Below are 25606 nucleotides of genomic sequence, written 5' to 3'. Positions count from 1 at the left end.
CTGGGCTAACGAGATGGCTCAGAGGTTAAGAGCACTTGTTCCTCTTGCAGAGGACCTGGGTTCAATTCCCAGCACCTGCATAATGGTTCACAAACATCTGTAACTCCATTTCCAGAGGATCCAATGTCCTCTTTTGACCTCTGTAAATATCAAAGACCCATGTGATACACATACAGGAATACAGAGAAAACACACACAAAAAAATGTTTAGTTTTTTTATTTATTTACATTCCAAATGTTCCCTATTCCCCCTCCCAGAGTTCTTCGCCCTATCCCCTATCCCCTATCCCCTATCGCCTATCCCCTATCCCCTATCCCCTATCCCCTATCCCCTATCCCCTTTGCCTCTGAAAGGTTGTTTCCCCACCTCCCTTTCCTGGGGCATCAAGTCTCTTCAGGATTAAGTACATCCTTTATCACTATAAAAAATAACTGTTTAAAATGTGTATCTGCTGAAGGCTCCCTCTTTCCTTTTTTTTCACTACACTATAGAGCCAAGTTGTGGAGAGATTTTTACAGGTTGTGCTTAGAGCTCCGCCCCTTTTCTAGAGAGTTAGGCATGAGTATTGCCTGCAGTGTTGTGAAGATAACCCCACTGATGCCAGGACTGTCACTGAGAAAAGAGGGGGCTGGAGATGAGAGTTCATACTCACTGTTCCTGCCTGTGGCTCGTGCCTGGTGTCAGTGGTGCTAAAGTATACCACACTTGTTGTTTGCTTGTGTGGGACCCTGCCTAAATTTTGACTGCCCAGTTCTTAGAAGAAATGAAAATTTTAATTCCACAATGTCAAAAAATATGAAACTGAAGCTGCCGCCCAGCCTCACCGAGGGCCAGCCTCATGTGGCACCGCGTGGCTCAGCTCTTAAGCTCTAGAGTCGTTATACAATGACTCTCACACGATGCAGAACCAAGAGTGGCACCTGGTTCTCTTTCCCTCTTTAAGGACTTGTCATGTGCCCCTTTGTGACACTACATGTGTCAGTGTATTTTCAACTGCCTGAAATCATGGTGGCATCTCTGGCAATCCAGAGGATAATGGTCTCCAGAAAGATGCTTCTAGAATCTGCCTTTCAGATGGTTTCCTTCCCTTTTCCATGGTTTCACAGAAGCTCTGGGACTGTGTGCTCAGTGCCCTGTGGCTACACATTAACACTAGGATCATGGATCCATTCCTCTTCCCACCCCTGGTGCTCACTTAGTCTTCTAAAAGGAACCTGCTTTTGATCCCACACAGTGAAGAGGTGGTGCCTGGCTGCTCTGCACATTGTAAGGGGTTGTATGCTCTGGACACTTAAGAGTTAGAAGTGGTCTGCTCCCTGGAACTGGTGGGAATGGATCCCTCTTCTTGGGGCTCCACCTCCCCGTGTGAGCACCCTGGAAGGTCTTAAGGCAAAGCTTCCCCTGGTTGCTTGTGTGTGGACTGTTCTCAACTTTCCTTCCTGCTGTAGAGCCTCCACCCTGTCCCTTTAAACTAGAGCCTGCACGGACTCTCAGACTCAGACATGGCCTTCACTAGCAGATACTTCTAGACCAGTAGCTTCCACTTTTTTTTGTGTAACATTGGTGGAGCTAAGAAGAAGGAGGAGAAGTGAACTGGCATGGTGCAATCAAACAGTATTAACTGTCCACATTCCAGAGACTGTACCTCCCTGGCTAGTATGGATTTATATAGCTTTGTACATCTGTGAGCCCCTTAGCCAGGAGGCAGGGGCATCTCTCCTGACACAGTACTTAGGAGCTCTAAGTGACAACCAACAGTTACCGTGCATGCCAGAGAAAACCAGCCTGTGAAGAAAGAAATCTATAATTGTGTTAGGAGATGGGTGCAAAGGCTGGAGGCGTTCACACACTTGGTTTCCAAAAGTCTCCACTTGTCTTGAGGCTGTTTTGTGTTTCCTGTACTATGTCCTCACAGTAAATTATTTTGTTTGCTTATTGACCCTTTGCATAAAGTTTGTGGGTTTGTTTCTGTTACGGCCAACCAAAAGCCTCATCATACTCGCTAGTGTGAGGAAGCCGACTGCTTCTCCTCCGGCAGCCATGGCCTGTGCACCCCACATAGCCAACAGGCAAACACACTTCCTTCAGCCCCAGGAATCTACTTGTCTCCCTAGAGCTAGGATTGTAAGTGTTTACCTCAAACCTGGCCTTTTATTCAGGTTCTGGGGATCCAACTCAGCACCCTACCAACTGAACTGTGTCCTCCGCTCAAGAGAGTCATATATAATCTAATCATTACACATACGACATTGCAGTATCATCCCATGACCATCACCCATGTTCTGTGGGTCACATGCAAGTCACAGGTTCTGCCCACATGCAAGGGAAGAGAACCAGGCAGAAAGGCTCACTGACTTCAGTTCCATCCACCAGTATGTTAAAGGGCATCACAGATGACACACGTAAGGTTACTTGATAAGGGGAACAACAACTCAGGTTTGTTTCCATTCTTTCTGTCTGAATCAGAATTCATTCTCTGCACACAAATTATCCTTGTACAGAAAAAAAAATATGGCTTGGCATTTCACATAGAAACATTTTTCATGCAAAGACCCTTAGAATTGAAGTCAGGGACTTAAAATTCATTTTGTCCTCCAGGCAAATGGTGGGTTACTCTTCTGCATATCCCTGCTTACGCTCTGAGGAACTAACATGAACAGAAACAGACATTTGGGTGGGGATCAGGAAGAGAACATGAGGGTGTCTGTACCTTAGGGAGCTCAGAGCTCAAGTGGTCAGTTCATGATGGCTGCGGGTATAGCTGTGAGGTGGACTAGGGAGAGGAGGCAGGAGTGGTAGGTAGGTGGAGCGCCAGTTGGGAGTCAGAATCAACAGAGCTGGAATCTGAGAGGTGGTGAAGACAGTGGGTGATAGAATGGAGTTCATGGGGTGGTGTTGGTGAGGGGTGGGGTCAGGAAGATGGAATCAGCAGGGAGTTAAGACTGAAGCAGAAGGTGGCTCTGAGTTAAGAGCATTCACTGCTCTCCCTGCGCACCCAGGTAGTGTTCCCCATGCTCACATGGCGGCCAGCAACCATCTGGAACTCCAGTTCTTGGTGGAAGAGGTGGTTTCACAGGTGGTATATACACATACACAAGGTAAAACATTCGCACACATAAAAATACATCTTTAAAAACGTCTAGGCCTGAAAAGCAGAGGCAGGCAGATGTGTCTGAGTTCAAGGCCAGCCTGGTCTACAAAGCAAGTTCCAGGTGAGTCATAGTAAGACCTTATCTCAACAAAAATAACCAAAAAGTGCTGACGAGAGGGGTGGGGCTAGAACTGGGAGAAGCTGGCACGGTCAGAGGCTGGCATGGTCAGGAGCTGGCTATGGAGGCCAGTAACAAGTTTACAGACTTTCCCAGGAGAGTGAGCTGAAGAGCTAGAGGAGGTCTGTACTTTAGATCTCTGCAAGCCTGCGCTGTAGAGGAACTTGGACCTGGGGTGAGGTGAGACTGGAATCAGGGAGACCCCCTTAGGAGAACTGGTGCGGACATTGGTCCAAGTGAAGGACAGTGAAAGGCAGGCAGTTGGCTGCTTTTCCTGGGCGGCAGAAGCAGCGTAATCTGCTGCCTGCTTCTGAGCCCTTCCGAGACCTGAGAGTTGACTCAGAATGGGCCAGTTACAGGAGGACTTGGAAGGCCCTCTGCAGAAGCAGCAAGGGCTCCTGTTTCTGAGCCATCTCTTCAGCCACTAAGATAGAACTGGAGAAACACACACAGTTCCCTCATGTCCTCATGTCTTGATTTTTCTTATTGTATTTTGAGGCAGGGTTTCAAGTACCCTAGCAAGGTGGCCTTGACCCAGAATTCCTGGTCCTCTGCTTCTACCTCCCAGGTATTGGGATTACAGCTGTGGGCCACCACAGTGTACTTTAACTTCTCTCCCTCCCCCACCACCACCACTCTGTGTGTGTGTGTGTGTGTGTGTGTGTGTGTGTGCGTGTGTGTGTGACAGAGTCTTTCGAGGTAGCCCAAACTGGCCTCAAACTTGCACTTGATCTTAGCCAAAAGGCCAAGCAGCCATGGCCTCAAACTTGCAGTCCTCCTAACTCAGAAGCGGCTGGGGTTATAGGCATGTGCCACCACACAGCCCCTGATTTTTCACAGTGTGAGAGGTTTCAGGGCACTGCCCACAAGTCTGCTTCCCACAGACTCTAAGGAGGAGCAAGTACCACAGTAGGGAAAGCCCCAGGGCCTTCCATCCCCTTCTAGGATGAAAACGCCGATTGGCTTGTCATCAGCACCTCTGAAGCTCTACAGTAAACAGACACAGCTTTATTGTCATTTCCTGGCTCGCCCTGAGTTAGGCAAAGTATCCCCAGAGGAAGATGGCGCAGCTGATGCACACAATGCAGTTGATGTCCAGCAGGGTTTTCACCAAGGGATTTTCCTCCAAGGAAGCTATGACAGGTTCTGCTTTGCTTGGGGGCTCCTCCTTGTCCTTTTCCATCCCACAGAGCCACAGGATCGCCCTCACCACCTTGGAATGCCTGGGAGACACATCATCTAGAAAGAGCCCAGCAAAGGAAGGTCACAGGGGAACCGACTCTCCCTAAGAGGAAGAAGAGGATCAGCCACACGTGTCCATGAGCTGAGATACGGAACTCATGTTCTTCTGGAAGGTGCAGCTGGCCTTCCACATTTGGTGGTTTAACCAAACATGAATCAGGAATATTCAGAGAAGTACAGACCTTTTCATCACTCCTCCCTAAATAATCCGCGCTGACATCGGATGGGGTGTTCTGGATAATCTAGAGCCGAGTTGCATATACAGGGGGATGGATGTACATAGGTTATGTGCAAGGACTGTGGCATTTGTGTGTGCACATGTGTGGGCCTACGTGTGAGCCAGAGGACAACCTTAGCAATCATTTTTTTAGACAGTTTTCCACTGGCCTGGCACTCCCAGAGTACGTGGGCTGCTGGCCAGGAGCCCCAGGGATGGTCTGGCTCTCCCTTCCAGGAGCTAGGATTCTGAGCACATGCCACCATGTTCCTACTGCTTTCCCCTGGGGATCAGATTCAGGTTTTCATGCTTCCAAGGCAAGCACTTTACTGACAGTTGCCTTCCCAGCCTCTACCTTGCCATTTTATACCACAGGCCTGGGCGTTCATATATTATGGTGCCCCTGTGGACCCTGGGATCGGTTTCTCTCAGGCACCGAGGAAAAGATGTATCTATTATACCTTACGCCTGGAAGATATCACTGTCTTCAGAGGAAGAGATCAAGGCTTACTCTAACCTTAGCAAAGCCATAAAACTGGTAAGCAGTGGCTGTGTTGGGCTTAGGACCCAGATCTGTTCCCCTCTGTGTCACAGTGACTTCCAGGAGGATGAAGGACTTTGGGCACTTTGGGAGGATGCTGTTTCTCTGTGTGACACTCAGGCTACACACTCAGCCACTTCCAGAAGTCCAGACAGCTGATCCACCTGAGTCAGGGAAGCCAGTTTATACATTGAATATGATGTCAGTGACTTCACTTCCACAGAGAAATATGCTCGCTGTTAAGGCCTAGATGAAAAGTTAAGGTCCAGGTAAAATGTAAAGGCCTAGGTGACTATTACCTGGCTAGCCTGCCAGTTGGTGCTGTCACTAATGTCATAGGGAAACTTTGTCATACGTTGTTACTGTTGTTATTAAGAAACTTTCTCATGCCCAAGTTGATTGCATGTTCTGTTATGTTCTGTGCCCTTGGAAACCAATCACAACAGAAGTCAGTTAGAACTGCTTCGTATAGTTAGCTACAATAAGCTTGTAGAACCAACCAGCCAGAACCAACCAGCCAGCAGCACTTCCTATACCTGTATATGGGCTTTTACAGTATTTGTTTTTGTAAGCTGCCCAACATTAGAGAGACACCTGCACCAATATAAGAAACTATTTGGAATAAGGCTTCCATTTTGAGTAGGGGTCCAGTAAACAAAGTTCCCAAGACCTCCCTGGGAAGTGACATCCTACTTGGCAGAAAGAGAGATGCGCCAGGGTAACTGACACCCTGGTTGGCAAGTTAAGACATGAATGTTAGACAAGTCCCATCCTGATAGACAAGTTAAGACATAAATATTAGACAAGGCAGGTCCCCTGCCACAGTTGAATGCCCCAAACAATGGGAGCAGGATACGTGTACAACAAAGACATGTTCCTAAGGAAATCCCCATCCCTAAATCCTAATTGGTGGATAACTTGGCACAAATGTTTGTGGATTTTAGGCTTATACACCCTGTAAGATCTTAACTCAGTGTCACGGTTCAACTCCCAAGTCTGTACCATAGCCCTGATGGATCAGTCCTGGAGCGCATGCTTGCTTGACAAACTATCCCTGTCTGACTGAGCCCGGTGTTTGCATGGCTTGTGAGGCGACTCCTAGACCACAACACTCACCTAGTTTTATATATTATATATGACAACCTGAATCTTCACACCATGAGAGATAACTTTGTCATGTCAACATGGAGGTCTTATGTCACCAGATTTTCCCATTGTTCATGAAATGGGATATAGACTCTCTTATGAAATCTCCAAATTTTAAAACATTAACTCACATTTTATAAAGTGAATTAAGCTGAAATCAGTGATTTGAGGATGACTGTAGAGCTCCAGCCTACAGTGTGGGATTACATGGAGTGTCGGTAGGCTCTGGGTTTGCTGTTAGTGTGTCTCTAAAAAGTCCCCTCTAGTTGGTGAAAAAGCCAGGCATCAAAGCCAGGGGATGCTAAAATTCATGACCTGCCCCCTTTCTAGATGGTGATCGGACAGAATCCCCGCGAACACATTGTACTTCTTAAGTTCTATAACTGAGACCAGAGGCAACTCACCACCATGGGCTTTGGTTGTATTTTCTTGAACTGTCTCCAGTTGTATGCTGGTGTCAGGGGCCTCTGTAGTCCCATTCTGAGAAAGGGTTAGAGACAGGGGGATTTCTGGTGGCGCTGAATCCTTCTGGGCCACAGGCTCATGACGAGTAAACCACGTCAGGCGGCTGACCTGAGAAGCCAAGGTGACCATGAGACACAGGTGGGAGCTGCCATTGTTCCTTATTTTTCCCAACCCTGCACCCACCTCAGCTCTCATGGTGGACACTGTTCATCATGTCCTCCAAGCAGTGTCGGTTCCCCGATTCCTCAGAACCAACGACCTCTTGCTTGCTCCCTTGTCTTCTGACAGCCCCCCTCTCTAACTGTCCTAGCCCTAGGGTACAGCCCTGTGAGCCACAGGTTGGTCCTTCTGCTTAGTCTTTCTTCTGGTTCAAGGACAAGGTTGCACCTGAGCTGACAGGAACTATTAAGAACCAGGAATGTTTGTGGCTTTACACAATGCCAATTCTAAAAAAAAAAAAAAATTAGGGGGTTTTGGGGTGTGGCCCTAGGAACTCCCTGGCTCCCCATTTACCAGAATTGAAAAATGGGGTCTGTTGACCTTTTCTGAGTTCTGCATAGCTATGTCCCTAAAGCCCTACTCCAGACTTTCTGAACATTTCCATTGTCTTGCTTAAGCCTGGAGTCCATATTCTGTTCTTTTGATGAGCCTCAGAGGCTAGGCCTGTCAACCCAAATGTACCATCGCTTTGGAGGGTGGATCTGTGAACCAGCTCACAGTGACCACAGTGATGAGGGTGGTAAAAGACAGAATCATGGAGAAGTAGAGGTAGTGGACGTGCTTCACCACAGCTGGGCGGTCATCAGGCTGGTCACACCGAGGCTGCACGTAGACAAAGTCCAGGATCAGCCTGACCAGTCCTAGCAGCAAGCCCAAGATGAGGCCTGAGAAGGCACCCTGCGAACCAAAGGAAAGTCGTCTCAGGGATGCTGAGGTCAGCAAAAGCTCAAGGCGCCGTCTCAGGGGCTGGTCTTTCTTGTGATGCCCACTGTATTGCAAAGCTGTGGAGTTATGGACCCTGTCAGACTTCTCCAAATACAGTCAGCCTTTGGTATCCTAAAGGATCAATTCCAGGCTCCATAGATAACAAACTTCTCAGGTGCTCACATCCCTTGTATAGAACGGCATAGTGTTTGAAAGTGGCCTATGCATATCCACTTATGTATGTTAAATCATCTTTAGGTTATGTATAACACCCAGCACAATGTGAATATCACATAAATAGCTGCTATATTATATCACTTATATGATAACATAAGAAAAATATCTACTGAGCACTTGCTCAGTAGAGACACGGAATTTTTTTCTTGCAAATATTTTTATCCTGCTGTTGATTGAATCTGATTGAACCCACAGGTGCAGATGCCCGGCTATAATGAACTGATTACATATGCACACTCATTCCGTTCTAATTTGGTTTCCCTGTCAATGGCAAGAGTGTGTCACGAAGCCAAGTGCGGTAGTGAACACCTGTAAGCCCCACACTCAGGAGATATAGGTGGGAAGATTGCGGGTTTGAGGCCAACCTGAGTGTGATGGTGACTTTTGTCCAGTTGACATAACTTAAGACCACCTGGGTAGGGAGGCTCAGTGAGGGGCTGTCTAGACCAGGTCTGTCTGTGGGCCTGTGCATGCATCATCCTCCCTACTTTTGACTGGATGTTATGTGACCACCTGCGTCAGTCAAGTCCTTGCTACCTTAACTGCACCAGAATAATGGACTGTGACCTGGAAATGGAAGCTCAGTTCTCCCCTAAGTATTTTGTCAGGATATTTTAACACAGAAATAGAAATGTGCCACATAATGAGGCCTTGAGTTAAAAGAACAAACACAGGAAACACTTCTGAGAATACCAATCTAGTCTTTTCCCGATCTGTGGCTTCCAACACAGGATTGGCGCTCCCTGGTGACAAGGCTAGCCCACACAGGTCCCTGCCAGACCACTCCCCTCCATTTCTCCCAGCACTTATGGACAGCACCCGGGTGTTGTGTAGCCAGTCCAGAGTTACCTTTTCATTGGTACGCTTCCAGAAACATCCCATGATGAAGACCATGGCCACGGGCGGCTGCAGGTAGGAGCTGATGGACTGAATGTAGATGAAAAGCTGGCCTCCCTGGCTGGCCTGCACAATGGGTATCCAGAGGATGGAGACCAGCACCAGGGCAAACACAAATATCCTGTGAGGAGAGAGGAGAGCAGGCCTGGCTTCTCAGAACACCCACTTTTCCTCCCTTTATTGTGCAGCTTCGAGGGGCTGTAAGATCTGTAAGACCTGAGACATGTCTCCCCCCCCCTCCCCTGCTAAGAGTACGATGCAGTATCCTTCGCTGAATTTGCACAGTACCATCAACCCTGAGCACAGGCACCGTGCCCAAATATCCCCTCCCCCATTTTACAGTTTATTCCAGCTGCCGCTGAGTAACTGTGGGCGGCCTGCTCCCAACGAGTTAACCTTCCCTGGAGTTCCTACACGTGCCCTCGCTGTGTAATGGTCTCTGAGGTCCATCTAAGGGGTACCACACATCCATATTTCATACTCCCCTCCTTTTCAGAGACAGGGATGGCACACACCCAGGCTGACCTTGAATATGTAATCCTCCTGCCTTAGCCTCCCAAGGGCTGGGATTTCAAGTGTGTGCTAACTCCTCAGGATATTTCATTGATTTAAAAAAGAAAACCATCAAGGCTAGAGAGATGGCTCAGTGGTTAAAAGCACAGGCTGCTCTTCCAGAGGACCTGGGTTCAAGTCCCAGCTCCTACATGGCAGCTCACAACTATCTGTAACTATAATTTGAGGGGATCCAGTGCCCTATTCTGACCCTCAAGGGCACAGGCACACACATGGTCCACAAACACAGTCAAAACACTCATACACTGGGGCTGGTGAGATGGCTCAGTGGGTAAGAGCACCCGACTGCTCTTCCAAAGGTCCAGAGTTCAAATCCCAGCAACCACATGATGGCTCATAACCATCCGTAACAAGATCTGACTCCCTCTTCTGGAGTGTCTGTAGACAGTTATAGTGTACTTACATATAATAAATAAATATTTTTTAAAAAACACTCATACACACTAAGTAAATCTTTTAAAAAAATTATTTCATAGGCAGGGCATTCATAACCCTCATGTGGAAGTCAGAAAATTTATAGGAATTGGCTCTCTTCTTTTCCACCATGGGGTGCGTGCCTGGGTATCATACCCAGGCCATCAAACTTGGCAGTAAGTGTCCTTACTTGCTGAGCTATCTTACCAGACCATTTCACCGCATCTTGTGAGAGTGTGTGCCATGAACACGCCATTCTCTCCCTTTTCTTGTCCGTCACCAGCTGATGACAGCAGAATTGCCCCCTGCCCTTTGCTACTATAAACTACTTGTATAAACATCTGAATATGGGTCTCTGGACATATGTCCTCATATCTAAGAATACAAACTTTAAAGTGATGTGGTTAAGTTTATGCTTGATGTTGTAGGGATGTGTAGGGTTGTTTTTAAATGGGATCATTCACAGTCCCGTGTGTACTGCATAGGAATCCTGTCTTCCTGCATCACCTTTCCAGGCACTGGGGTGATAGGCGTATGCTACCATGCCTGGCTGTTCCTGGCATTCTAGTGGGAGAGAAGTGGTACCAAGTGTAGTAAATGATGCTGAGCATCCTCTTGTGGGCTCGTTGTTACATCTTCCTTGGTGAAAAGCCTATTCAGCCGTTTTGGTGGATGGTCATACTATGTTCGAAGAGTGCTTCATATTTTCTAGATGACAAGTTCTTAAGCATGTAATGTGGTTTGCAAGTATTTTCTCCAGTCTGTGGCTAATCTTTATATCTCTTTAATAGTATCCTTTCAAGTGACTAAGTCCAGTGCATATCTGGCTTTTCTTTTATGGGTTAACATTTGGGGTCAAGTCTAAGGACTCTTTCCCTGAACCACAGCTGAGACAGGTCTCTACAAGCATCTCGTATGTGGCAGGGCTTCAGGGAGCAGCTTATCTGTGTCTATTTTATATCCCATTGTCATGATACTCATTTCTGCTCTCCTACTGGACTTCAGGACTTGCAAGAGTCTTGGAATAGAAATGATCCCTGACCCAGCTTCAGAGAACCCTATTGTGTCACCCAGATACACCCAGATACCTCCTACTATCCCCCAGGTCCTCATGCAGATTGGTGCTTCCCCTCTGAATGTCTAGGTCTCCTGAGTCCCAGTCAGGACACTCACTCATCAGGGCTTTAAATGTCTGTCTGACCTGGTCTCCACTTCTAGCATTAGCCCAGCAGATGCAAATCTTTAGTGCTGTGTTCTGGAACCACAGGATTGTTTCTAAATCATGGAACATTATATTAGAATACTATTCTAATACCAGAACACAACCGGTATGCACAGGACATCCCTTGAGTAAGTGACTAACTCCTGCCGAGGTCCTGCGACTCAGCAGCAGCAGCAGCTGAGACCAAGGCAGCTTGGGTACACTGACTTTACCTGGCCATGAGCTTAGTCCCTTCTTTGCTAGGTATTTGGACTTTTCACTACCCTATAAGGCCTTACCTGCCCACAATCATGAGCTCCCTTTCAGATGCCCGTGGCCGGATGTGGTTCCACAGGTCCATGGTGAAGATGGTGCTGGCACTGTTAAAGATGGAGGTGAGGGAGGACATGAGAGCCGCCACCATCACAGCCATCATGAGCCCACGGAGTCCTGGGGGGGCAGAAGGGAGGTCTAAAGGCCTTGGGCTATCTGATGGCCGCTTCTGTCTTCGCTTGGGACTCTATTACCCCAGGCCCAAAGCTAGCTGATGCTGATGGCTCAGCTCTGAGGAGGTAGACCTTCTATTGACATAGTCAGACAAAACTTTGTGGTCCTGCCAACTTCTGGCCTTTGGGGTGCCCATCGCTCTCCATCTCATCTATACCTCAGATTAGCACCCAGACAGTATCCTTCTTTCTGAGTGGTCCAGGGGACTGAGTATAGGGGTGAGGGGACTTTACCTGTGGGCAAAAGTTCCAGCACAAGTTTGGGATACGCGATGTCTGAACAGCCAGAGGGGTTGCTACAGACCCGCTGGCAGATGTCGGGATGCGCACAGGCTACTTGATCTACGGAGAAAATGTAAGCCCACAGTGAGACAGACAGGTCCTGAGCCCAGGCCCGGCTACAGTGTGCCAGAACCAGGCCAACCCTAGAAGGGTCTATGAGCTTATAGCCAAGAGAATGAGAAAAGAGCCTCAACTCTAAGTTGTGGCCATGCCCCTTCAGCTTTCTGCCAATCTGTAGAACTGGGGTTATGACATACTACTTCATAACATTAGCCTTGACTGTTGTCTGCAAAAGCAACTTTGTTTTGTAAGGTTAGAACAAGGCTGGCAGGGTGGTGCTGACCGTGCCAGCAACCTGTTTGATCCCTGGGTTCCCAGTGGTAAAAGGAGAGAACAAAAGCTCATGTTGCCTCTGACCTCCAGACAGATGTCCTGACACGTACACACATTCACAGAAACACACTCACCCCACCCCAGCTCCCACATACATAGTTCATAAGTGGACAAAGGGCCAGCAAGCCTGAGGACCTTCATTTAATCTCAAGGTGCCATATTATAGAAGGAAAGAACAGACTCCTCTGTTGACCTCTGACCTCACACAGGTGACATGGCACACTTGGATGCAAATGTGTGCACACACAAATGTATACACACACAAATGCACACACACACTCACACAAATGATTTTTAAAAAATAGGTCAATGGATAAAAATTTAAGACACATTAAAAATGTAGCACCCTTCGGTCCTTCTTAGAAGGAAAACAAAATACTCACAGGAACAAATATGGAGATAAAGTGTAGAGCAGAGACTGAAGGAAAGGCCACCCAGAGACTGTCCCATCTGGGAATTCATCCCATATACAGTTACCAAACCCAGACACTATTGTGAATGCCAAGAAGTGCATGCTGAAAGGAGCCTGATATGGCTGTCTCCTGAGAGGCCCTGCCAGAGCCTTACAAATACAGAGTCGGATACTCGCAGCCAACCATTGGAATGAGCGTGGGGTCAGTCCAATAGCTATACAGTCCCTAGCAATACAGGTGCAAATTTCAGCACTTGAGAAGCAGATGCAGGAACATCATGGGTTCAAGACCAGCATAGGCCATATAAGATTCTGTCTCAAAAAGAAAACCTTATGGTGTGTGTGTGGTGGTGGTGGTATGTTTATGCATGTGTGTGCATCTGTGTGTGTGTGTGTGTGTGTGTGTGTGTGTTCCTATAGAGTTATTTATGCCCCCTGATATTTATTGTCACAGGAAGGGCTCCATCAGGCCAAAGTTACCAGAACACTGAGTTCAAACCATAAAGGACAAGCACATGACCTGTTTTGGGGGAATAAGCATGTGGAACCACATGACCTTAGAATAGTTTGTGGTATGAAGAATGCAGACTCCCACAAGCATCCATACCAGTGGGTCTTGTCTGCGGAGTCAGTGTTGGGGAGCAGTGTGAAGTCAGTAGATAGATCACGAGACCAATTCCCAGAGCCTGAGACTTGTAGAGGGACTGATGACCTCTGCCCCTCTGCTCCTCACCTGGGAAGAGGACTCTGCTGACCATACCAGGGAACACCATCAGGAAAAGAGGAAGCACTTTCAGGTACGCAGCCATCAGGGAGCCGCCTTTGGCATGAGACAGGTTCTTGGCAGCCAGACTCCGCTGAACAATCACCTGGAACATAGTGAACGTGGTTGGGGGCTGCAAAGTTCCTCAGTAAGAGTGGTGGGACTGAGATCTGGGTCCTTGTTTAGGAGAAAGCATCTCTCTTTATCTTTATCCCCTGGTCTGACTGGTGTGGTCATGACTCCTTCACTGTCCCCTCCTTATTACATCCAGAGTTAGACTTTGTCAGTTACAGTTCACTCCAGAATTAACCCACCTTTTCGGCTATCATAGTTAGGTAAAAGAATGTACTGAAGACAGTCCAATTAAATCGGTCAGTAAAACAACTTCATACACACACACACACACACACACACACACACACACACATATATATATATACATGTATATATACATATACATATATACACACAAATATATATGAATGTATTGTGTATATTATCTAAAATATGCATATATACATGTATATGAATATATAAATATATATGTATACTCATATATTGCATATATATATATATATATATATATATATATATATATACACATATATATGCAAAGAAGAGGTCAGAGAGATGTTTTAGCGTTAAGATCACTGGCTGCCCTTGCAGAGGATCCCTTGTCAGTTTCCAGCACCCACATGGTGGCTCACAAGCATGTGTTACTCAGTCCCAGGGAATCTGAAGCCCTTTTCTCACTTACAGGCACCAAGTACATACATAGCACACCGACATACATCCTGGCCAACATTCATAGACCTACAGTAAAAATAAATAAATGCTTAGGAAGGCAAAGGAAAGAAGTTCTCTGCCAGGATAACCCCAGTGGGATCGCTAACCGTGGAAGGAACATTACCTGGCAGGCTGTACCTGGACATCTCATAGGTAGGGCTCTTAGGGGATGGCATTACCTTGATAATGTCACCTTAGAGGAACTGTGCACTTTCGAGATGGAGTTACACAGCCTGGGTTCAAGCCTGTCTCCTCGCTGCCTGGCTGTGTGAACCTGGGAGCCTAGTGTCACCTCTCTGTGCCTTAGTATTCTCATCGACCAAATGAACAGCTTTGAAATTAGGTAGAAGTATTTGGAGTACTCAGGATAGCATCTAACATGTAGTAATCTCTCATAGATAATAATTGCCATAATTTGCATGATAGGTTTTTTTTCTTCTGCTGCTTTGGTTGTTGTTGGTTCTTTTTTTTTTTTTTTTAATATTCTTTTGTGTTAAAATAACTATTTTCCTAACTGGAAACCTCACTCAACACCTTGAACAAGAAGAATGTGCAGGGGTAGGGTTTATCCCCCTCTGGACCATTCCCTTAAGTTTTGCTAGGCTTTACAGTACAATGTGCACAAATTTAAGACAAAAGTAAGGCTACATTGAGGCCCATTTCTCTGAAGAAGCTTCGAGACCAAACTCCATCAGACAGCCGCCAGAGGTGTTATAGTGTCATGGATGGTGCTAAATATAAAATGTTTGCTAATGCTACGACGGCAGAAATAGTGACAGAAACTGAGCCAGGGAACAAGTGTTGGGACCCAAGAGATCCATCCCCTGCAAGCTCAAAAGCCCTGGTCATGACTGGGACAAGCTCGGTCTGTGGCTTTTTAATTCAAAACTGATAGAAGTTGTAACCATTGAGTGGTTCTTTTTATTTTTGATTCTGTGTGCTCTCAGATTTCTTTCGTCTCACTGTACTTTTTTAAAAAGTGTCACCCTTAACCTCTCACAGGACATGCTTATCTGTTATCTCTCTGTGTCCCTAGACACAAAGTGACAGAGTACCTTCATATGGGCTCCAGATTCCTAAGTGTTTGGAGTGTCTGGGCTGTTTGTTGAACAAATGACATGCACTACAAATCTTGAAATAAAATTTATCATTTTCTTATCTTCTTTTTTGTTTGTTTGTTTGTTGTTTTTTTTTTTCAAGACAGGGTTTCTCTGTGTAGCCCTGGCTGTCCTGGAACTCACTTCGTAGGCCAGGCTGGCCTCGAACTCAGAGATCCACCTGCCTCTGACTCCCAAGTGTTGGGATTAAAGGCGTGCACCACCACTGCCTGGCTTTCTTATCTTCTGATAATGAAGCTTATGACTGACTCTTCCCAGACATCAAGCAGTGTTACAAACACACACACACACACACACACACATACACCCCTTTGTGACCAGCAGCTCCAGATCCACCATTAGCATTTGTAAGAGTAAGAAGCAGAGCAGCTGGTAGAGGAGAGAATGGAAGAAATGGAGGATATGGGGAAACAGAGGACAGTATACAGCCAAGTCACGCTGAGGACATCAGCCACCCCAACGCATCCGAGAGGCCTTCAGCCAGCTCCCATACCTGATCTGTACACCAATACCAGAGAGATGGGATGGACATGCCAAACAGGATCCCAGGCCACGGGAGGTCAGATGTCAATGGATCTCGGAAGATGTGGAAGGCATCTTCTCGGGGTAGCCCACAGCTGCTGTTCTCACTCCGGTTACTAGCCAGGGCTAAGAAGTACTGGTCCTTCAGGCCTTCCATTCCACCAACAGCTGCAAAACCTGGGGAGCAGAGGAAGCCTAAGATTGCCAGAACCCCATAGAGTACGTAGCAAAGTAGAAGCTGATGGTGGCCTACTTAGAGCAGAACTCCTGAGGAATGGTGTCCCTTTAAGGGTTCTTAGTCTGTTCTTTTTCTCTTGTCTTCGTACCTGCTGTAGATTGCTTCTCAGGATAGTTTTCTATTAAGTTTATCTGTTTACACAGAGACTTGGGTGTGCGGGCATACGGGTGTATTTATGTGCACTTGCCACAGTGGAATGTCAGGGTTAGATCAGAGGGCAATTTGTGAGAGTCAGTGTTCTCCTGCTACTTCGTGAATGCCAGGGATAAAGCTCAGGTCATAAGGCCTGACGGCAAGTGTCTTTATCCACGGCACCTCACTGACTGACTACTCTTCCCCAGTATAAAGCATGGGGGACTATATATATATATATATATATATATATATATATATATATATATATGAAGCAATCCATTGAATAATAGGTCTCTGATGTTAAATAATAAAATAGTAGATCTTAGAATGGCTGGTTATGAAACTGTGAACATACACACAAAGATATTCAAATAGCAAGGAGCTGGGGAGATGGCTCAGAGGGTAAAGTGTTTGCTTCACACACACAAGGCCTGAGTTTGGATCCCCAGCATCCACATAAGAGCCAGGCATCATAGTGACAATCTGTAACCACACCATTGGGATGGCAAAAGAAGAGGGGTGGATCCATCCCAAGGGCTTGCTGCTCTAGCGAATGGGTGAGTTCCAGGTCCAGAGGGAGATCCCTGTCTCAAATAATAAGGTAGAAGATGGAGGAAAGACACCTGACATCAATGCCTGCCCTCCACGTGTGTACTCATGAGCAAGCACACCCATAGACACGTGTACAAACACCACACACACACACACACACACACACACACACACATACACATACACACATATACACACACATACACACACAATCAGCAACAACTCTAATTCAATTAAAAAAAAACCTTGGGCTACCTTTTGACATCAAAGTCATAGGTCCTGCTAATATCGCTGCAGTTTGTGACCCACCTTTAAAACTGGGAAATGTTGAGAGGCCCACCTGCTACAATGGCCACACATCTTGGGCTGGATGAAGACACCAGAGGTCCCTCTGCCTTGTGGCCCACCTGCAGGGGGAGCCACTATGATGTACAAGTATGTGGTGGAGAGTTGGGAGAGGAAAAGACGCTGAACAGTTTGAACATTATGAAGAAAGCTGTAAATGGAATCAGAGGGTAGTGAGGAGCAGCAGCCTGGTGTGAGTAGCCTCTGCTGCCACCTGAAACCATGGTAATGTCCCAGCTGGTGCTATGGGCCATGTTTGTGTCCCTGGCCATGCAGCAGCAGGGGTCTGTGCCAAAGTCTGTGGCCCATGTTACCACCAAAAGCCATGTAGATATCCCTGCTCTAGGCTGCTGCCTGGGACCATGTTAATGTTCAAGGGCTGTGCAGAGCTGGCCCCGCTCATCACCAGCTGTGGCACTTGGGAGAGTGCGCCCCATACCTTACCTGGGTGGCATAGTAGGGTGGTTCTGGTAGCAGGACGGGGACAAAAGGTGAGCCGCCCGAGGGCATGAATACAGAAGAGCTGGCACCGCCCTTGTCTGGAGAGATGGCTCAGCGGTTAGGAGCACTTGCTTGAGTGTTTAAGAGGAATGGGGTTCAATAGCCAACACCCACATAGAGTCTCACAGCCATCTGTAACTCTGGTCCCAGGGCCTCCAATGCTTCAGCAGATACTGCATATACACAAGCACGTATGCACTCATGCTAGCACACACACATGCATGCACCCCCTGCCTCGTCTCCACTCACATGCATACACACACACACACATACACACACACACACACACACACACACAGGCATACATGCAGACAAAATACCTAAGCACATAAAAAAATTAAAAAGTTTTTGAGGAGTAAGTGAACCTGAACAGTCAAACCACAGCAGATAGGGCAGTTGAGTATAGAAGTGAATCAGGAGTGGGAGCAAGCTTTCTAAGTTCGTGAATCATTTGTTGATTATTGAAGTACAGACCGTGGCCCAGCGAGAAGGCAGGGGCCTGGGATTCTCTGACTGAAGTGCAGACCCTGACTTGGCAGATCAGGCTCGGGGCTGGAATTCCTTTTATAAGCTCCAGGGTGACACTGAGGATGCTGGCCATGGACCACACTCTGGTAGCACTAGTGTAAGAGCTATCAGCATATCAAATAAAACTCCACTTGGATAAAAGATAATGGCTTCTGAATTTTAGTCTTCATCTACTCAACCCCTTCCAGATCATTTTTCCAGGTCATTAAGCAGCCAATCATATCAGTATCTGTAAATAATAATGTTTATTGAAATCTCTTTGATTTCAATAGGTGTAGCTCATATTTTATACGGCATCAAGTAATAAAAATAGCCTTTTCCTGATTCTACTAGGACAGTTTGTAGTATCAAATGTTAGGGTTTCTTCTTTAGAAAATGGACTATTAAGGTTTTCTTTTTTTTCTTGAATTAAATTTAATAAGTCACAGACTATATATGAGCAAGGAATGATGGCTGTCTCTAGACCTGGCTATTTCCTGTCATCTGGCTGATTCCTGCTGTAAACTTCTTTTCCATAAGGCCCTCCCCACAATGACAGACTGAAATCTCTGAAACTGTGAGCCAATGCAGATCTTTCCTGTTTCTAAGTTGTCCATGTCAATAATTCTATTACAGTCATGGAAAAACCAACAGACATAAAAACAAAACAAAAAACAAAAAACCCTCTGCAAGACCAGACTCCATCACAGCACAGGTAATGCCCAAGGCATTTAAAGCTGGAAGTGTACAAAAAAAGCTATCAAAAAAAAAAAAAAAAAAAAAAAACTAAACTCGGTTTGGCCCTTAACCAGATTGGTCCCTCATTAATGACCTGGCCAAAGAGCTATGCTCATATCCAAACATAAATTCAATTTACTCAACATCAAAGGAAATAATGAGATGCCCAAGAAAGAAAGAAAAATGACCTACCGTTTTGAAACAAAGTGATAAAGGCAAACTGAGAGGTGACCCAGATGTTGCAACTGTCAGACAGGAAATGAAAAATAACCGTGATTAATAGGTTATATAGGCTGCAGTGTGAATGTGGGCAATATTCATGACTGGAGGGACAATCTCAGCAGAGATACACCAGGAAGAGCTAAATGGGGCTGGGGTGCAGTTTGGTGGTAGAGTGTACACTTAGCGAGCATAAGGAGGTTGGTTTGTTCCCCAGTAATGGAAAAATGAAAGAGAAGGATGAAAAAGAGAGAAGGGAGAGAGGGAAAGAGAAGGAAGAAAAGATGAAAGGATATATTGGAGATAATACAGAGATGACAAATCACTCTTCTATCAGCAGACAATACAGTCAAAGAAGCCATCAGCAAGCTGGAAAACATGCAAACAGAAATAACTCATGCTGAAATAGAAAGAAGAGACTGTGGGGTGGGACATAGGGGGTTTGGTGAGACTTGGAACTAACCGGGTGTGGTGATGCACACCTTTAATACCAGCAGTGACCCTAACCCTGAGAGGCAGAGACAGAGACCAGCGTGATCTACAGAACAAGTTCCAGAACATCCAGGAAGAGGAGAAGAAGGAGAATGAGGAAGAGGAGGGGGAGGGGGAGGGGAGAAGGGAGGGGAGAAGAGAGGAGGAGGGGGGAGAGGAGGAGGAAGAAGAGGAGGAAAGGAGGGGGAGAAGAAGAAGAGATAGGGAGACAAGAGGAGAGATGAGAAGTCAAAATGTGCCATTAAATCACAGCTCCGCAAATCTCAAGAGTCTGAGTGAGGATGAACACAACCCGCATTTACATATCCTATTAGAAATGCTGCAACTGAGGAGTAAAGGAACCAGGCACAGTGGCTTAGAAGTTCAGCGCCGGCCTCAGCCACACTCTGAGAAAAAGAAGCAAAAGGTATTAAAAGTTAATAAAAAAAAGATGATGCTGAAACCAAAGGAGGGGTGGGGTGGGGTACACGGAGGTACATGGGGTTACACGGAGGTACACAGAGGAGTTGGAGTGAGAACAGCAGACCTCCCTGCTGTGGTGCAGAAGGCAGGAGAGACCCTGCCAACACACTGGGAAATCAAGTCACAACCAAGATTACTTAATACAGTAAAGGTGGTTTTCAAAAGTGATCAACAAACAGGGGTGTTTTCAGACATACAAAAATGTTCTACGACAAGGAGAGAAAACAGAAAGGAAGAACTTTCTCTTTCTTCGCCAGGGTGCAAAGCAGTCTGACTGAAAGCTAGCAAGCGCTCTCGTCATTGTTTGAAGCAGGAAGCAACTGTATGGCTCAGTGGTTCTTTCTTTGAAATCCCATTTGAAAGTTGAAGGGGTCACATGTCCAAAACACAGTCCGTGCCCTGCGCAGTGCTAAAAGCCAAATTCTTCCTGTGCCTTTGGGACCTGCGCCCGGGCTTCTCCACAAACATCACCAGTTTCACTGCCAGAGGCAACATGGCTTCAGTTTGAAGTCTGAAGCGGCTTGCCTTGACCTGAGTCCTCGTATTTTGTTTGTTTCCTAATATTCTGTCTCTTGATGCTTCCCTGGCTGAACGTGAGCTCCTGGGCTCCAGCTGTCTTCAGTCTCTCAAGTGCCTGGTCTGTGTGTGTGCATCACCACACCTGGCTGCCAGCTTACTTGTTAGCCTCGTTTGGCAGTCACGGCCTGGAGTTTTGCGATCTAAAAGACTAACAGACCAGGGAAAAGGCTCAGTAGCTAAGTCACTTGCCATACAATTGTGAAGACCAAAGCTTGGATGCCTGGAACCAGGGAGGAAGCAGTTGTATGTGACAAGCCACCGGAAATGTCAACACCTAAAATGCCATTGTGTGGTAGGCAGAGATTGAATCTCCATAGCAAACTGACTAGCCATACTAGAATTGTTGGGTTTATGTGGAGACTTGAGGACACAAGACGCTCAAGGTCAACCTTGGACCTCCACAGGCAAGTACATACACCCTACCTGTGTGCCCCCACATAAGCAAATATGCATACACACGTGCATGCACCACACACACACACAAAATAACAAAGATCTCCCATGTCACTGTATCGCGTTTTACGTGGACGTGCATCCGAATGTCATGTGCTTTGACATGTTGGGTGACACTGAGGTGACATGAAAGTACTGTTCTGCTGTTTACTCTTCTATGTCCAAATCTCAAAAGGTTAAAAACATCACTGTCTGTCAAAGTTTGACACCTCCCTTCCTTTCATTAATTTACGTAATCGTTTATCCACACCAGTATCAGAAAAAAAGATGGTCCATTTGTCACTTTAAAAAATAGTCAATTCATTCTCTATCACTACAACATGGTCATCTCTGAAACTGTATACACACAAGCAATAAAACAAGACTTAGCAGGTTGTACTTATATAATTCTATATGCATAATAACAGTACTCAAAGAAGAGAGACCATCAATATGAGAGGGAGCGAGGGAAGCCATATAGAAAAGGTTGGAGGGAGGAAAGGGAGAGGAGAAGGTGACATAATTATATTTTAATTTAAAATATTTTTAAAAAGAAAAATAGTAAAATCCAGAGCTGGGTGTATGGCTTGCTGGCACCTATGTGAGAGCTGTATAAATCTAGTCTTGGGGGAGGGGCAGACAAGTGATTCCAGAGCTGACCAGCCCAGCCAGTGTAGGCAAACCAGTGACCTCTGGGCTCAATGAGAGACTGTCTCAAACATTACGGTGGAGGAGAGTAACTGAAGAAGAAACCTGATGTTGCACACGCACATACAAAACATACAGGTGCTATCCTGCCTCCGCTCCCCCTCCCACCTCTCTATCGCGCACACACGAGAATAGGAAGGAGCAGGGAGTGACTGAACGTGCTTCCTGATCTCTGGACTTGCTTAGTACCGTGATGAAAAGAGAGCTCCCCACTTACTGTAGCCCATGAGGATGAAGGCTCCTATAAGCATGATACCAGTCTGCAGAGCATCTGTATAGATAACAGCAGCCAGACCTCCTGTAGGGAAGAGCACAGGTTAGGGCAGGCACTTCCACAGGAGGATTACTGTAGGTTAGAGGGGGCCAAGGTGGAGATTCCACAGATTTCTTAGGATTGAGGAGCCTTCCAGAGGGCTGCCTCAGTGGGTCCCCCTGTGTGGCGAACACTTCACAGTGTTGCTTCAGCTTCAGCTCCCAGTGCCTTGCAGTGATCAAAAGAATAGGGTGGACGTGCTTGCGTGGGACTCCACATCTTACCTCTGGGAGCCCTGGGACTTTGTTGCCCTGAGAACAGCATGCTTTAAGAGTCCTCAGGTGGACTGGAGAGATGGCTCAGCGGTTAAGAGCACTGACTGCTCTTCCAAGGGGCATGAGTTCAAATCCCAGCAACCACATGATGGCTCACAACCACCTGTAGTGAAATCTGACACCTTCTTTGGGTATGTCTGAAGACAGCTACAGTGTACTTAAATATAATAAATAAATAAATAAATCAAAAAAGAAAGAAAGAAAGAAAAGTTTTAAGAAGCCTCAGGCACTGTGGTATCCCACCACCTTCTGGACAAACTGCTGTAGCTGTGGGAAGATTCGGTTGGTTGTTGAAACATAGCCCGGTCTGGCCTCAAACTCAGGATCCTCCTGGCTCAGCCTCCTGGGTGTTGGGGTGATGGATATGATCCCATCTGCCTTATCTGGCTTATCTGTGGTGCATTTAAATAATCTCTTGTCTTATTGAATAACTTTCTTCCCTTTGCTTAATGATTTTTAAAATGTGATTGTTCAGGACAGTGGAGTGAGAGTGAGATTTAGTAAGCAAATGGCCTTAGCCATGGTGTGTCACAGAGGGTGTGTCAGGATAAAGTGGGTGGCCCACAGCCCTGCCTACCAACTCTCTATCACCCATGCCCCATGATACCTGCAACAGTGTACAGAGCTGTGATTGCCAGCAGCCCTACTATGGCCAGGTACAGATCCAGATGCAAGGACTGCTGAATGAAGATGGCCCCTGCATACATGTCCACCTGTAGGATGGGAAGTTGAAAAGTGAATGGATAGGTAAATGGACTAAGAGTGAATGGATAGGTAGATGGGGGGAGGGTGGATGGATGAGGAGTGTGTGGAGGAGAGTGTGTGTAGATAGATAGATGGGCCAGAGAATGGGTGGAAGAGGGACTGAATGGGTGAATGGAGGAGGAAGTGAATAGGTGGACTCATGAAGGAATGGATGGATGGATAGATGGATGGATGGATGGACAGATGGACGGACAGATGAGTGGATGGATGAGGAAGTGGGTGGATACATGGGACAGGGAGTGGGTGAGTGATTGAAGAGGACAGAGTGGATTATGATGGGCATTCCCAGCAACTCCCCATGACCAGGCTCTCTCCCAAACTCTGAAAAATACAGAAAAGCTACACACATTATTTCTTCATGCATCCCATCCTAAGATGAAGGGATGGGGCTCAAAATGAAGCCCTGTGGGCAGTTAAGTTTGAGAGACCTGCCCTGCACTCTGGCAACAACCTCATGGCCTCCCCACTTCTGCTCTCTTACTACCTGCACTCCTTCACACTGTGACCTGTGTGTTCCAGCCAGGGTGATCTCATTCACCTGTGTGGTTCAAACATCATCCATAGTAGGCAAACGAGAGCTGCACACCAGGCCCTTCAATGCTGGCCAGTTGGTAACCTCATATTCTTTATTCACTCTGTATCTCTAGGGCTTTGGGCTCTGCCTCTTAACATATCATGATTTGCTGCATCTTCCAGCTTTGGCTTGTGTTAGTCTAGCCATCTGGTGGACTGCTCCTAAGACGACACTCACCTTGTGCCAGACTATAAGGAAGCATTCTAAAAAGAGGTGCCTTGAGTCTGCAGCCAGGACCCAGTCAGTTACTGCTGTTTGTACTAGAGGGGATGTCTTCTGCCCCTGCAGGACAGACATCCTTGTAGGACGAGAGCATCACCACCCCCAGGGGTGACATCTTGAGCTGATCCTGCTGAGCAGTCCAGCCTGGAGGCTACAGTGCACATGGTGTTTGCCACCTTCCTGGAGACTAGCCCATCCAAAGGTCAGTGTGAGGCATGCCCAGGCAGTCCCCAGCACATTTGATTAAGATCTGCCCACTCTCTTGTTTCTGGAGGAAGGTCACAGGGCAAGGAAGTGGGGGTGGTTCTTGGATCTCCCTTCTTGCTGAGATGTCACCAAACAAACTTTGACAGGCCTAGGAAAAGATTCCTTGCCTCTGCCTGTCCTTTATTCATGATTCTTCTGTCTCCTCCCCTCTCTCTATTCCCTCTAACATCAAACCTGCCCCAGAGAGAAGTGATGTGGAGGAAATGCCTTGCCGTGCACTCGGTTAGCATCTCACCGTGCCGTAGGAGCATGGCTAGGCTGTGTGTCCACCTTACCGAGATCTTGGTGAAGATGTAGATGAACAGGTAGAGCACAGCCAGGGTGATGGAGATCCTGCTGCCCCCGAAGCGCCGCCTTAGGTATTCTGGCATCGTGGTTACCTGGGGGTTGAAACCGCCTGTAGCCCCCAGGTGGCCTTCAGCATTTGCTGCCTCAGCCTGGCTACCAGCCCTGCCCATCTCTCCCATACCCACTGAACTCAGAAGCACAGACTATCGCTTTGGGCTTCTCCATGGGAAGTAATGAGGAAGAAGACTTGGGGAGGGGCAGACTGTGGAGGCATTTGGGTCTAGACAGGGTTTTGTACCTATTGTGTTTCAGGTGTGTGATCGTGTGTGTGTGTGTGTGTGTGTGTGTGTGTGTGTGTGTGTGTGTGGTATGTGTGTATATGTATGTACACGTGTGCGTGCACGTAACGACTGCATGCCATATCACAAATGTGGAAGTCAGAGGACAGCTTGCACAAGTTGAATCTCTTCTTCCATCATGTGGGTTTGAGGATCAAACTCAGGTTGCCAGACTTGGCAGCAAGCACCTTTCCTAGCTGAGCCATGTCACCACCCCAGACATGAGGTGGGGTGTTTTCCATCTAGTTTAGCTGTAGGCTGGATTTCTGTAACTTATTTTTTTCTATTTAAGCAAACCTGCCTTTTTACTTAACTTTATACTAAAAAACTTTATGCTTTTGGTTTTTTGAGGGGGATATTTCAAGATAGGCTCTCTCTGCATAGTCCTTACTGTCCTAGAACTCACTCTGTAGATCTTCAACTCAGCCTGCCTCTGCCTCCCAAGTGCTAGAAGCACAACCATGCCCATATATATATAAATATTTAAATTTTATATAAATATATATAAAATATATTTTGGTTTTTCGAGACAGGGTTTCTCTGTATAGCCATATAGATAGATAGATAGATAGATAGATAGATAGATAGATAGATAGATAGATAGATAGATAGAGATATAGGTATAGGTATAGGTATAGGTATAGGTATAGGTATAGATATAGATATAGATATAGATATAGATATAGATATAGATATAGATATAGATATAGATATAGATATAGATATAGATATAGATATAGATATAGA

The 25606-nt window shown here is 46.5% G+C and overlaps 1 protein-coding gene across 3 annotated transcripts in view; it reads right to left on the bottom strand.

The window, feature by feature from the left end:
* Positions 1 to 4277: 4277 nt before the first annotated feature.
* The window catches only part of Slc5a11 (solute carrier family 5 member 11), a 53949-nt gene continuing 32620 nt past the window's right edge, over positions 4278 to 25606 (bottom strand). For all 3 annotated transcript variants that reach the window (XM_029540104.1, XM_029540107.1, XM_021202501.2), the window contains exons 7-17: positions 24509 to 24613; positions 23013 to 23118; positions 22035 to 22115; positions 15881 to 16086; positions 13454 to 13589; positions 11868 to 11975; positions 11427 to 11577; positions 8892 to 9060; positions 7563 to 7778; positions 6821 to 6989; positions 4278 to 4509 (exon numbers count right to left, since the gene is read on the bottom strand). In XM_029540104.1, the coding sequence (XP_029395964.1) occupies positions 4307 to 4509; positions 6821 to 6989; positions 7563 to 7778; positions 8892 to 9060; positions 11427 to 11577; positions 11868 to 11975; positions 13454 to 13589; positions 15881 to 16086; positions 22035 to 22115; positions 23013 to 23118; positions 24509 to 24613 (1650 nt within the window). In that variant the 3' untranslated portion in view covers positions 4278 to 4306. The remainder of the gene's footprint in view (positions 4510 to 6820; positions 6990 to 7562; positions 7779 to 8891; positions 9061 to 11426; positions 11578 to 11867; positions 11976 to 13453; positions 13590 to 15880; positions 16087 to 22034; positions 22116 to 23012; positions 23119 to 24508; positions 24614 to 25606) is intronic.

Source organism: Mus pahari, chromosome 1, assembly GCF_900095145.1.
Source record: "Mus pahari chromosome 1, PAHARI_EIJ_v1.1, whole genome shotgun sequence".
NCBI classification, from domain to species: Eukaryota; Metazoa; Chordata; class Mammalia; order Rodentia; family Muridae; genus Mus; species Mus pahari.
Note: the sequence above shows the minus strand (reverse complement) of the source record. Positions and strands in the feature narration are given on the sequence as shown.